Raw genomic sequence first — 13204 nt, forward strand, 5'->3', positions numbered from 1 at the left:
AGGAGATAGTTCTCCCATCGCTTTGCCTGATGGTGGTACTTTCCAAGGAAATTGCTTTGTATTCATTGGATGTGGTCAGGGTGGGTTATCTGAATGCTACATCTCCCTTCCAGAAGGCTGAATATTGCATTATCTTGGAAGGTCCCCATAAGGGTATGGCGACTTTGGCTTCCTCCATTTCCTGGTGGATCATTCAGAATTATGCCTTGGATCATAGGGAACTACTTCAGTTGTAAGGAGTGTCAGGAACATATCCCAGCATTTACATTCACACAGACACCTTAATCCAGTTACCATGGAATGTGCCAGGGCAGTTGCTACCCTGTTTCCCTGAAAATTAGACCTAATAATATTTTTGGGAATTGCTAAAATATAAGACCTACCCCGAAAATAAGACCTAGTTGTGACCTTTCCCAGGGCCGGTGGTGGCATAAGGGGGAACCTGAAGAGCCGCGGGAAAGAATCAGCGGTGCCAATGAAGCCAGCACTAGAGGAAGCGAGGCGGCAGCACAGGGAGCAGAGCTGCATAAGCTGATATTTTCTCTATAGCGCCGACTCATGTCACAGGCGGAGTGATCTTAAATGCACTACACCTGCGAGGAATCTATAGTGAAAGTGCGCTTCGCTTTTTCTGGTTACCAAATTGCTCTTGGAAAGGTATGGCCCCCCTGATTGCCCTGATCACCCTATTCTTAACTTTGCCATTTTGGATTATTCAATTTGGATTTGCATTAACTTTGGATTGTTATACATTAAAGAAAAAAAAAAGACATCCCCCGAAAATAAGACCTAGTGTGTTTTTTTGAGCCAAAAAATATATAAGACAGTGTCTTATTTTCAGGGAAACACGGTAATTATCTAGGAACAGCAGGTGTGAAACTTGTGGAACCACCTTGTTCTAGTTACAGTTCATAATCCCATCATAGGTGTTATCCCTCAATTCACAAGGCTGAAAGTGTAAACTGTCAATTCAACAGCTAGAGTTATTAAATTAATAAGTTCAATAAGGGACACAGCTACTACCACACTAGTTTTGTTCCTCCTGTTGCCTATGTAAGAGTTGTGTTGTTCTTACTACTAACTGACCTCTATGTACACTATGTGTACTATGTAACAAGTTCAACAGCTTTTCTTGGTAAAAAAAAATTAAGCCATCAGGCAACCCAAACTTTGAACATCTGGGAGTAAGTCTTAAAAGATTAGCAACTACTTGCTGTGTGGGGGTCTGTCAAAGGCACTGCAAATTAATATTGTATTGGAACATTGCATGTTACCTGATTTGATGGAATATCCGTAGATCCATTACTTAAAGGGTTATAATTCGACCTGAGATTTCCCAAAAACCACCAAGGCAGTCCAGCACCATCCCATTCTTCAAATGAGAGGTCCAGACGAGCTTGTTTGCAAACGGCAGGATTTTCATTATCTAAAAAAAAGCAAGTGATCACCATACAAAACAGAATGGTAAAGTAATTTGTGAATTTATAATTATAACAAATATAGAACCCATACTTTATTTTGCAGTGAATGAGCAACATTATCTGAATTAAATCGACTTGCAAATGTATTATATGCTACATATTTATAACTTAGAAGGTCTTAGCAGAACATACCTTCTGCAAGGCGCTTGCGAAGTGAAGAAGATAAAATTGTTTCATCCATCTCTACCAATTTATTTTCATCAGGATTCTGTCAGAAGAAAAAATGATTATAGAAGAAAAATGTAACACTGATGTAATGGGGATGGACAAAAGAGATGCAGCAATTATGTACCGACCACCTAGTCCAGTAACTGTATATTCGCTTTGCAAATGACATACAGCTTTAAAGAAGATAGTAGGTTATTTGCAGATGTACATAACATTCAAGCATACTTAAGTCAGAATACATTTCTGGTTCACAACTCTGCTCCAGTATACATCTCCTATAGGCTGGGTTCACACCTAGGCAACGTTTTAGTGCAATTTTTATGCGCATAATCAAGTCGCACGTCTTTGTGAGCAGATTCTAGCTCATTGATGTTAATTGGCAGACGTAAGTTAAACACACACAAAAACACAGCAAACGCGCGGTTTCAAGTGTTTCCTATAATATGCCAAAAAAAAAAAAAAGCTCATGTACTTTTTCTAGGGACAGACGTTTTGCTTATTGCAACAAAAAGCTGAGATGTGAACAGGGCCATAGAAATTAATGGGATTTTTTTGAATATTTTTTAGGGCAGAAAAAGTGCCACAAAACGCTCAGTGTGAACCAGGCCTCAAAACACAACATATTTGTACTTTTAGGGAGATGAACATCTGCATGAGCGCAAAGTTCTGAAATGCCATTATGAAACCTTGTGAACTGTGTTAATCGGATGAACTGCTTACCATGTAAGCAAATAATCGCATTAGCATATTACAACACCTTGGCACCAATCTTATGACAGCCTGCACTAATAATCATGTGTCTTTGAAATGGAAAGAACAAGAGTGGCACTTACTATCTAATATGTAGTCACTGTACTCATCCACAAAAACTAGCATGACATTACCTATGTCTGTCCACAGTATTCCAAATATGTGTGAAACATTTAAGTAGGTGACTATTGCATACAAAATGTAACAATGAACTGTCTGAAAAGAGGGTAATAAAAGACCGCTACACTGGTGGCCGGCACAAAACTGCTGCATCTTTAATACAGCTCTGAAAAGGAAGTTGCGAGTATTAAGGAACAGAGATGGGTAACTCTGTCCCTGCTCGATGGACTCCAGTGGAACCTTAACGGTTTGAAAATGCGGTCTGGAGAGCCAACGCTGGCAGGTACAGAGAAGGGGGGCTCTGTACAAGGTCAACAAACACCAGATTTTACCTTGTGATGCTCCAAACCGCCCGAGTCCTGTCTTTGGTCTCTTGAGGAAATCTGGGCAGCATCTGTGAAGTGGATAAAAAAAAACCCTTCCCTAGTAATATATGCACTTTAAATCCATGTAATGTAAAATTTAGCCCTTCGGAAAAAAAAAACTCCAAGCCAAAACCAACTCGTTACTGCAACAGGGAACAAACCACTGCCATAGCACACATAAAACCCTGTAGAGCAGCTGTAAAGCAGATTACAGTAACAGCACAAATATATAGATATTGCATGTATGAAGACCATATATGGTTAGAACTAGTAATGTTCCTATGGAATTTTAACAGTATAAACATATTTACATTTTCCAACAGCCAATTATAAAAAAAAATTGACTTACACAAGGCAAGCAAAGTAAAATGTTATATAGATATTTTTACCTACAAAAGGAGCACAAAAAAGGGAAAAGGTGCCAGCACATATGTACATAACTTGTATACACAATTTTCTTTCTCGTTATGGGTTTAAATTTCATCACTATTAAAAGACAACTTGTGGGTGAGGGGTGTATCGACTGCACAGTTTGGTAAATACCAGGGATGCACCGATACTTTTCAGATACCAGTACCAATACTTGGCATTTTCATGAGAACTACCAGGGTTGCAAGCTGGGACCTGGCTCTGGCGCTCCACCACTGTCATGAAATCATTAGTCTGTATTGTTTTAGAAAAACTGTCACATGACAAACAAAAATGTATCAGTACTTGGGGAAATATCAGTACTTGTAAAAATGGTATTGGTGCATCCCTTTATATTTATAAAAACAAAATCATACATTAAAACAGAGATGTACAAATCCCAGGAGCTCCGTGTGCTCCTTGCAAATTACAGCTGCCTCATAACTTTTGAATTTTTCTCTAGTCTAGTCTTGGAGCTTGAAAAGTATCTGTATCTGTATCTGTACTTGTACTGAGTATGGAACTTGGTATCGGTGCATCCCTTGCAAATACACTACCGGTCAAAAGTAAATTAGGCCTAAAATATTTAGGCTAACAATTCCTACAGGTGTCCCAGCTTTTGTTGATTACTCCCAAGCCCTCTATCTGCATAAAGGCAGTGTTGGACCTTAAGCAATATTTGGAAAGTATAGTACTGCTGAAAGTAGTATATTGCTATTAAAATGGTGAGAACGTGGCAGTTAACAAAGGACAGAACATTATAACCATTCAAAGTGTAGGCTTTTCCTTTAGAGAAATTGCAAAGAAAGCCAAGGTGTCAATGAGTACAGTTTCCTACACCATTAAAAAGGCACTTGGGAACTGGAGGAAACTCGGTCAGGGAAAGATCTGGCAGACCCAATGCCACAACAGAATCAGAAGACAAGATTCTCAGAGTCAACAGCTTGTGAGAGGCGGCTCACAGGACAACAGCTTCAAGCACAGCTTAACAATGATTGAAGTAAGCAAGTCTTAGTTTAAAATGTGAAGAAAAGACTTCAAGCTGCAGGTTTTTTTTTTTCTTCTCCAATACAGTAGAGAAATAACAGTCGTACATAGTGTACAAGAAAGCAGGTCACGGAAATCCACTATAGCAGTAAAGCATCATAGGACAAACATCATAAAGGTCAATCACATTCCATTAGTCGGTATAAGCCTTCCTCGCTAGACCATGTATGATCAGTTAACATTAAACATATAGGCAGACTAACAATCTAGAGAACCAGGTCAGATCCAAGATGGCCGCGGGCAGACGTGCACGTTTGAGAGCACGCTGAGAGCTCCGGCGTCTAACCCAGGAGAATGATAATCAGTAGATAAGAGACGAAGGAGGATTAGCTCTGACAGCCCTGCATAGCCCCAGCTAACAAGGAATGAACAACGAAACTGAAACTAAACTGATACGAGAGGCAGAAGACTCTGCAACGGAGGTGGTGGGGGATAAGAGTGGGAGAGGAGACGGCTGCCAGTAAAGACAAACTACAGGAGATAAGTAATCCACATTAACCCTTTACAACCTATTGCTGTGGACCATTGAACATTTACAATAATCAGCATAAGAAGAAGGTAAATTGAGGGTTAGGTGGTGTGGATAACTGAGCAGCGTACCCCCCCCACCATTTAGATGACATTAAACATATAGCATATCCATATTAAAGAGCGAGTAAGGTGGAAAAAGGTCGAGATATAGGAAAAGGGGGGAGAAGAGAGGAAAAAAAAAAGATGAAAAGGTAGTAGGGAGGGGGCATACAGACTGTTCTCCACGAATCTCCAGCGGGTCTTGGTCACTCCATGTGTTTCTGCCACATGTCTTGTTAGCTCCTATCTATAGGCTTACATTAAATGGATGAGGTCCCATATCTCCACATGTCCATCCCAGATAGGTCAGTTGTCTCCTTGGGTCACCCATGTGTCATTCTTCACACGTCCCCTAGTAGGGCAGTATATTCTTGGGATGTAGCGAATTCTGTCCAGTAAAACCAGGTGCAATTGAACTGGGTAACTCTGTGGTTAGCAGAAGCCAGGAGATCCTCCATTCTGTAGATCTCTCCGACTCTGGTCAGCCACAGTGAGATCGGTGGTGCAGATGTGCGCTTCCAATACGGGGGATGCACACTTTCGCCGCACTGAGTAAATGCAAGAGAGATCTCCTATAGCGGCGTAAGGGCATGGTAGCCAGGTGTAGGAGGTATTCAGCCGGGTCAGACCCAAAACTAACCCCTGTCAGTGTGTTGCAAACCTCGGCCACTTTATCCCAGAAATCCCTGAGAAAAGGGCAGGACCAGAATATATGCAATAACGTTCTTTCTTGTTCATGACAAGGCCAACAGAGTGGTGAGCACTGTGGGAACATTTTATGCAAGGTTTTTGGGACTCTGTACCATCTGGATAGAATTTTAAACCCCATTTCTTGGATAGTGCTGGATATAGAAGCTTTATGTGTCATCTGAAAGATTCTATCAACTTGGGGCGGAGTAAAAGTGGTTTCCAGATCTCGTTCCCATTTAGATATATACACCAGGTGCGGAAGGTCAGGTGGGTCGCAGAGCAAACGGTAGGATTCTGACAGGCCATGGCGGGTGGGACCCTTCTTCAAACAGTTCTCTTCGAAGGGGGTCAGTGGTGGCAGATCCTGCGGACGTCTCACCGTTTAGGTAAGGAAATGGCGCACCTGGAGTGCCTTCCAAAAAGGTCATGGGAGGGTTGGAGCATGTTTGAATGTCTCTACTAGGTAGGAGCCCCATACTTGCACAGAAATGGTATATCTTGAAACTGCCTGATTGTATTACACAGTTGACCTCCTTGTCAGGGGCCGAGATGGGTAGGTCTGGGTGTCCCAGCACAGGGGTCATCAGGGAAGGATATACGTCCGACCTACAGCAAGTCTTATCTGCTCTACAGATGGCCAGCGTGGGGCCGATAGATTTCTTATCTAGCCAGGGTAGGCCCCCCCCAGGGAATTGTGGAACAGGACTGTTCCATTGGGATCCATCGCTTTTCCGACCCCCCCCCGGCACCAATCTAGTATCCTGCCATATGAACAGCCTTGTGATAGTATAAGGGATCAGGGAACCCAATACCCCCTCTATGTTTAGGTCTAGACATAAGCAGCTGGCTAAGACGGTGGCCTTTCTGTGCCCAGAGGAACCTGCCAAATTCTGCCATCACATTTTTCAGAAAGCTAGTCGGGATGTGTATCAGCAGAGTTTGGAGGAGGTAGAGGATCCGGGGCAGAACATTTATTTTGAGGATGCTATTCCGGCCAAACCAGGTGAATATGTTTTTCGTCCAAAGCTGTAGATCAAGTTTTATCTGGGTAAGGAATGGCGTGAAGTTGGCTGGGAAGATCCCTCCTAGGGAAGGTGTCAGGAAGATCCCTAGATATGTAATACTATGTGGAGCCCATTTGAACGGGAAGTAAGAAGAAAAAGGATTCCACTACCGCGTTGGGCACGTTAAGGTCTAAGGCCTCTGGCCTCTGCAAGTTAATCATGAAATTGGACAGGGATTTGTAATGGGCTAATTCTGCAAGAAGGTTTGGTAGGGAGGTAGCTGGGCTCGTCACAAAAAAAAAAAAAAAAAAGGGAGTAGTTCCATCCGCATACCCTGCCACTTTATGGGTTGACCCTCCCAGTGAGTCCAGGAAAGTTCGTGTTGTTTCGTATGTGGCACAAAAGGGGCTTCAGGGTCAGCACAAACAGCAGGGGGGATAGTGGGCACCCCTGACGCGTGCCATTGAAAAGTCAGCAGAAGCTACCTCATTTTAGTCGTACATGAGCTGTCGGATGGGAATATAGTCCATCTGGAGAACTCGATCCCAACCCCCATGTAGGTCAGGGTCGTCTTCAGAAACACAAAGTCTACCCTATCGAACGCTTTTTCGGCACTCAGGGTGAGTGTCGAGTTTTCTTTAGCTTCCCTACCCGGTATGAACCCCACCTGGTCAGCTTGGATTAGTCCTGGCATATGGGGTAGCAGTCTATTAGCTAGAATCTTCGTAAACAGTTTTAGATCTACATTTAGCAGGGAAATAGAGCAGTAGTTAGCACATTGGGTGGGGTCTTTTCCATCTTTCGGTATAACCGTAATGGCTGCCCGTAATGTGTCAGCCGGAATCACGTGGCCTTCTAGAACCGAGTTAAAGGCCTTGAGGAAGGGGTGTGTAAGAAGGGAGGTGAAATGTTTTTAATAGAAAAGCGTGAAGCCGTCAGGTCCCGGTGCTTTATGAGGCAACAAATTGCCTCTGCTTTCCTTCCACCAAAACTTTATGAGGTTTGGACTGTCAATGCTTTATGTAGCTCAACCTCCTCCAGAGGACCAGTTAGCAAGAGACAGGCCTCTTGCGTGAGACGAGGCATGCCAGAGTCCTCAAGATAGGAGTGTATGGCCTGGGCTTATCTGTTAGAGCCTGGCCTGTGGGCGATGGGGATGAGTTATATAACGACTAGTAGAATTCCTGAAAACGTTGCACGAATTCCCAGGATTCCCTCAGGACTCTTCCCGCACTCGAGGACACGACTGTGCGGGGACATGTCTCCCTAAGGGCCCCTGCTAGAATGCCTACCGATTTGATTGCCCATTCGTTGAAGTTTTTGCGTAACCAGGCCCCTTGGGCTTTCACCTTATCTTGGAAAAGGGCTTGCAGGCGTTCCCGAAGCGCCAAGAGTTTCGAGAGAGTTGACCTAGCCAGGGACTGTTTGCGGCTGTGTCCTAGGGCCCGGATACGACTGGTCAATTCAACGATCATAGCCAATTGGATCTTCTTGAGCCGAGAGCCCTGGGATATCAGAAATCCCAGAGTCATGCATTTGTGTGCCTCCCACACGAGGTCGAGCAGCGGAAGCCTGGTTAGTCTCAAAATAAAGGTGGATTTCCTTTTCTATAGCTACACATTCCAAGCTAAACATGGAATCTGTGAGCGGCCCGAACCTGAGCGGCCGATATAACAAATTAAGAAAAATAACAGCGTGTCATAAGATTAAGCTAGCTGCAGGTCTCAAACCGCCCACTGAAGCGGATCCTTGACAGGGACTCGGCTCATGGGAGCAGTGTAGCTTGGAGGGCATGTGCCAACTAGTGACCAAGCGAGTAGGCAACGAGACAGAAACATCCCCCGTCCACCGAAAGTCCCATATATCCTGTATGTCAGCTCTTCGAGGGTGTGGGGGTTGGTGTGGGTGTCAGTCTGGCCCGGCCATGCGTGGGGTTATCCTCAAAAGAGAACTAGAGGGTCCCCAAAATCTCCCACCCATCGTGTCTCCCTCACCCCTATTCAAGGCACGCATTTATACCTCCAGCAAACATTACTAGAAGAAATTTAAACATGCAAGAAACTCTGGGAGTTCCAGTGCCCAGCTATGGTTTTTGTATGCCTCACAGCACCCAGGTAGCCATCTGCGGCTCCCCAGCTGGATCTTCAGGTACCACTTGACAGTGGATGGGTCAAGCATCCATGACTGCATTAACAGCGGCGAGGCAAGGGGCGGTGAGCATAATGGAATATCACACTAGGCCTGGTGCTAAGCACATATCTGGGAGTCCTCGAGGTAGCCCGGGCACCATTCGGATATCCACAGCGGCAGTCTAATAAGCGCCAAAAGCGGGAACCTAGCCCGAGCGGGCTCAGTCTAGATGAGCGGGCTCAGTCCTCCCTGGAAGCAGGGCCATTCCGGTCACCACGAGGTCTATGGGATCTCCGTCTCCTGGGTCTCCAGGACTCTGGTCTTTGGTCTTCACCATAGTGGAGTTTGGAGTGTGACTGTTTGAGGTTGTGGACAGGTGTCTTTTATACTGATAACAAGTTCAAACAGGTGCCATTGATACAGGTAATGAGTGCAGGACAGAGGAGCCTCTTAAAGAAGGTACAGGTCTGCGAGAGCCAGAACTCTTGCTTGTTTGTAGGTGACCAAATACTTATTTTCCACCATAATTTGCAAATAAATTTGTTCCAAATCAGCCAATGTGATTTGTCTGGATTTGCTTTCTCAATTTGTCTCTCATAGTTGAGATCTACCTATGATGCCAATTACAGGCCTCTCTCATCTTTTTAAGTGGGAGAACTTGCACAATTGGTGGCTGACTAAATACTTTTTTGCCCCACTGTATGTTAAGGGTCAGGCAGCTCATTGGAACGGAATGTGCTCCAACATTCTTTGCTGATAACATCACACATGTATTTTTTGCCCTTAGATATGTAGCAAGACAGTCTGTCCTTTGACTGGTGCAGCGTGTAACAAACCTGGCTATTTTCAAGTTTTTGAACTGTGTCTTTGTGTATTCTGTCTATTACTACATCATTTCTATTACCTTTGTCCCGCATCAGTATCACCAACCTCCCCTCATCTGCACCTGAACTGATCAGCACATATTATCAAGATCCCACAGCCCTGCTTTCCCAGTAAGTCCCCGGTGCCCCAACTATTCTGTTATAGAGCCTCATGCTAATGCCTTCAAATCTGAGACACTGACTGCTTGAGCTCGTCTTGGCTGAATCACAGCATGTTATCTTTGAGTCTGTGACCTCCGAGCCCTGATCTAATCCATCCAAGTCACTGTTATATTACTGATGCCCGCCATGTTCTGTTGCCCTTCTTGAACAAAACTAGACAAAAAAACAGGCAGTACGCTCCCAAGCCAATTGGTTCCATAACATCATAAAACAAAAATGAGTTAAGAACTTCAGATGTAAAACTAAACTTCAGCTGGATGAAGGATCTGATATGTAATGTGTAAAAACAAATTGCCTCTGCTTTCCTTCCACCAAAACCGACAGAACTAAAAACGACTACTACACAATATCTGCCAATCCTACTTGTGCAAACAATATGTCTAAAAATGTCTCTAGGTAAAAAAGTATGCATGCGCCGCAGTTACATCATCAGTGATGTAATGGCTTTAGAGAATGCCTGGGAACCTGGAAATATCAGCAGCAGAGGAGGGCAGAGTTAGGGACTGAAGATTGATTCAACAGTGTTGATGCTTGTAAAGTAAGTGTGCCCTAATGTGCAAATATGTTGTGCATAGATAGACCCCTGATGCTTCCATAAAGCGTACCCGTCATTAAAAACATAAGAAGCTTGTCAGCCACCTTGTGATAGAAGTTAAGGTTTAAAAAAAAAAAAATGAAACTTGACATATCTGGTATCTATTACCAGGCTTTTATATAATACAGAACATTTTGCAGAAATTTTGATGATTTTATTGTGTTTGTTGCATTAAAATAAATGGGAGTAAATCTATATTGATATATATCGATATAGATATAGATCTATATCGATATATATATATATATATATATTTTATTTTTTTTAAGTTTTTTTTTTAAACTAAAAATATAAAATTGATAAACAGTTGCACATCAACTGTGTGGTATACACTGAAACTACAATCATTCTACCCAACAGGTCTCCTGCCATCAGAAAATACATATTGCTTTGGGTTATTTTTGTTAACTTCCTTTTCATGTAAAGCTGTGCATTTTATCAAAACGTATCGCCCACCCACCCAATAATACTGACAGCAAAAGAGATTTCCTCTTAACTTCATGTGTTTGCGTGTGGGAGACAGTGAATGAAAATCTCCCCTATGGGAGAAAAAAAAAAGAGCATTAAACTATTCCCTACTTACCTAGTACCCCCCAAAAAAACATGGTACTTGCTCTACATCTCCTGTTGGGCGCCCTTGTGTCCAAACGCTGCGACTGCCCACCAGCCAGAAAAAACAGCAGCAAACAGCATCTCTTCCAGTTACACTATTGTATTGTGAAATCAAATTAAAATCCAAGCTAAGCTTCCCTGGCTCCTCTTCAGCTCTTAAGTGTCACACGACACAAGTCAAGGGTGAGTCTGTGAGGAATCCCCTTTGTTTGCTGTGCTTTTTGAGGTCAGATATGTTTTTGGAGGGAGGGGGCAGAATTATTGCTGAGGGACGGGAGAGGGGAAAGAGGAGGAGGGTGTCCAAAATTAATATTTAATACTGAGCACGTAGGGAAGTGATTACTAAACATGTCAATACTAGACTTATGCTTTTATAGTTAGTGATCCTTAACTTACGTTCAGTGTTGGTACACCCCGCCAACACCCATCAGCCCTTTCCACCCAAAGTCCTGTCTAAAACATAGAGCCCCACCCCCACCTCCTCAATCCCTAATTATCCCATTCCCATGAGTCTTTTTCACCACTGAAAGTCCAGATATTTCCCTCCCACTGGCCACCAAAAATAGGGCATTATCATCATCTCATGCTGACCACGGCCATTATTTCTTTCCACTGGCCAGCAATAATAGGGAGACTGAGCATACTCCTGACCAATACGCTCTATACACGATATTGTTATATGTGAGATATTACACACTCATGAGTAGTGGCAGGAAGTGCCACTTGCCAAAAGCACTCAATTAACCCTTTCCTGCCAAGGACGTACGGCATACGGAGGAACAAAGTGCTCCCGGCTGGCCAAGGCCGTATGCCGTACGGACCTGGCATTTACAGTTATGGTATAAGCTCATGGTTGCTTTAACCCAGCGGTTCTCAACCTGTGGGTCGGGACCCCTTCGGGGGTCGAATGACGATTTGCCAGGGGTCACCCGAGAGTCTCCTGCTATTAGATAGCGGCTCCCGGCCGCCTGGGAGAGAAACACTTTCTCCCGAGCAGAGTAAACCCCCCCCCTAGGCGTACGCCCTGTCAGAATAAATTTAAAAAAAAAAACACCCTAGAAATAGCTAGATTCCTATTGGCTATTTCACTTTGCAATAGCAAACTAGCTATTGCACCCGCCCTCTGCTGCTGCCAATCAGCAGAGGGGGACCAGAAGTTCTCCTCAGGTCCCCACTACTGATTGACAGCAGCAGAGGGCGGGTGCAATAGCTAGTTTGCTATTGGCTATTGCAAAGTGAAATAGCCAATAGGAATCTAGCTATTTCTAGGGTGTTTTTTTTTTTGAATTTATTCTGACAGGGCGTACGCCAGTGGTTCTCAACCTGTGGGTCGCTGTGTGATTTCTGCTGTGCTAGGTGAGAGTCCTCCTCAGCCCTCTCATAACGCAGCATTGTCAGTTCTCCCGCCACGCTGCAGAAGCCACGTCATTCCTACATTTTAAGGTTGGGGGGTCACCACAACTTGGCAAATGTTACCAAATTAATCAGCTGTCATCAATAGCTGTAACCGATTTTAGCAAAAATACCGGGCGCCCCCGCCGCTGCATCTGGAGTCTCTCATCCCTTCCTGGAGCCGCTCAAGGCAGGGATGAGAGACTCCATGGATCCCCACTGCTGTCCCCTGCTTGTAGAGTCTGTGGCAGAAGAAAAAATCTGAAGGAGGAGCGAGCGGCGGCTGGCTGGGAGAAGCTGCAATGTCAGGATGGCCAAGCAGTGAGAAACATAGAGCCGCTGTCACCTTATCAGTTTGCAGATGACAGCGGCTCTGTGTGGCCGAACGGAGGATCTGTAAATATCAGTGATATTTACCGGTCCTCCGTGTGCAGAGCAAACACAGGAGTGATCGTCTGATCACTCCAGTGTTTGTAAATAACTGGGGACACATAGTATTATGGGGGTTATTCACAAAGCTGCCGAAGGATCTATCTGTATCTTCGGCTAGCTTCGGCCCCAGCACCTGAACCGAAGGGCTGCTGTACGGGCTATTCACTATAACCCGTACAGCTCTCGAAGTTGGCCGAGCGGCTCAGACGAGCCGAAGGCATAAGCTTCGGCTCGACTGAGCCGACGTGAAAGCCGAAGCTGGCCGAACGTCCAGCCATTGGCTGGCCAACAGCCTGCTAATGACAGGTGGGCAGAGCCAGCCGTCATCTCACGGCTGGCTCCGGCCACTTGCAGAGACAGATCAGCGTAACCAGGAATCTGTCATTACACTGAG

General features: G+C 44.5%; 1 protein-coding gene across 1 annotated transcript in view; it reads right to left on the reverse strand.

Moving 5' to 3' along the window:
• Window positions 1-13204, reverse strand: part of MDM4 (MDM4, p53 regulator) — a 132942-nt gene that overhangs the window by 37584 nt on the left and 82154 nt on the right. Inside the window, exons 6-8 of the mRNA XM_018567817.1 lie at window positions 2852-2913; window positions 1614-1689; window positions 1275-1426 (exon numbers count right to left, since the gene is read on the reverse strand). Coding sequence (XP_018423319.1) covers window positions 1275-1426; window positions 1614-1689; window positions 2852-2913 — 290 coding nt within the window. The remainder of the gene's footprint in view (window positions 1-1274; window positions 1427-1613; window positions 1690-2851; window positions 2914-13204) is intronic.

This window comes from Nanorana parkeri, unplaced genomic scaffold (genome assembly GCF_000935625.1).
Source record: "Nanorana parkeri isolate BGI_ZX_2015 unplaced genomic scaffold, ASM93562v1 scaffold1098, whole genome shotgun sequence".
NCBI classification, from domain to species: Eukaryota; Metazoa; Chordata; class Amphibia; order Anura; family Dicroglossidae; genus Nanorana; species Nanorana parkeri.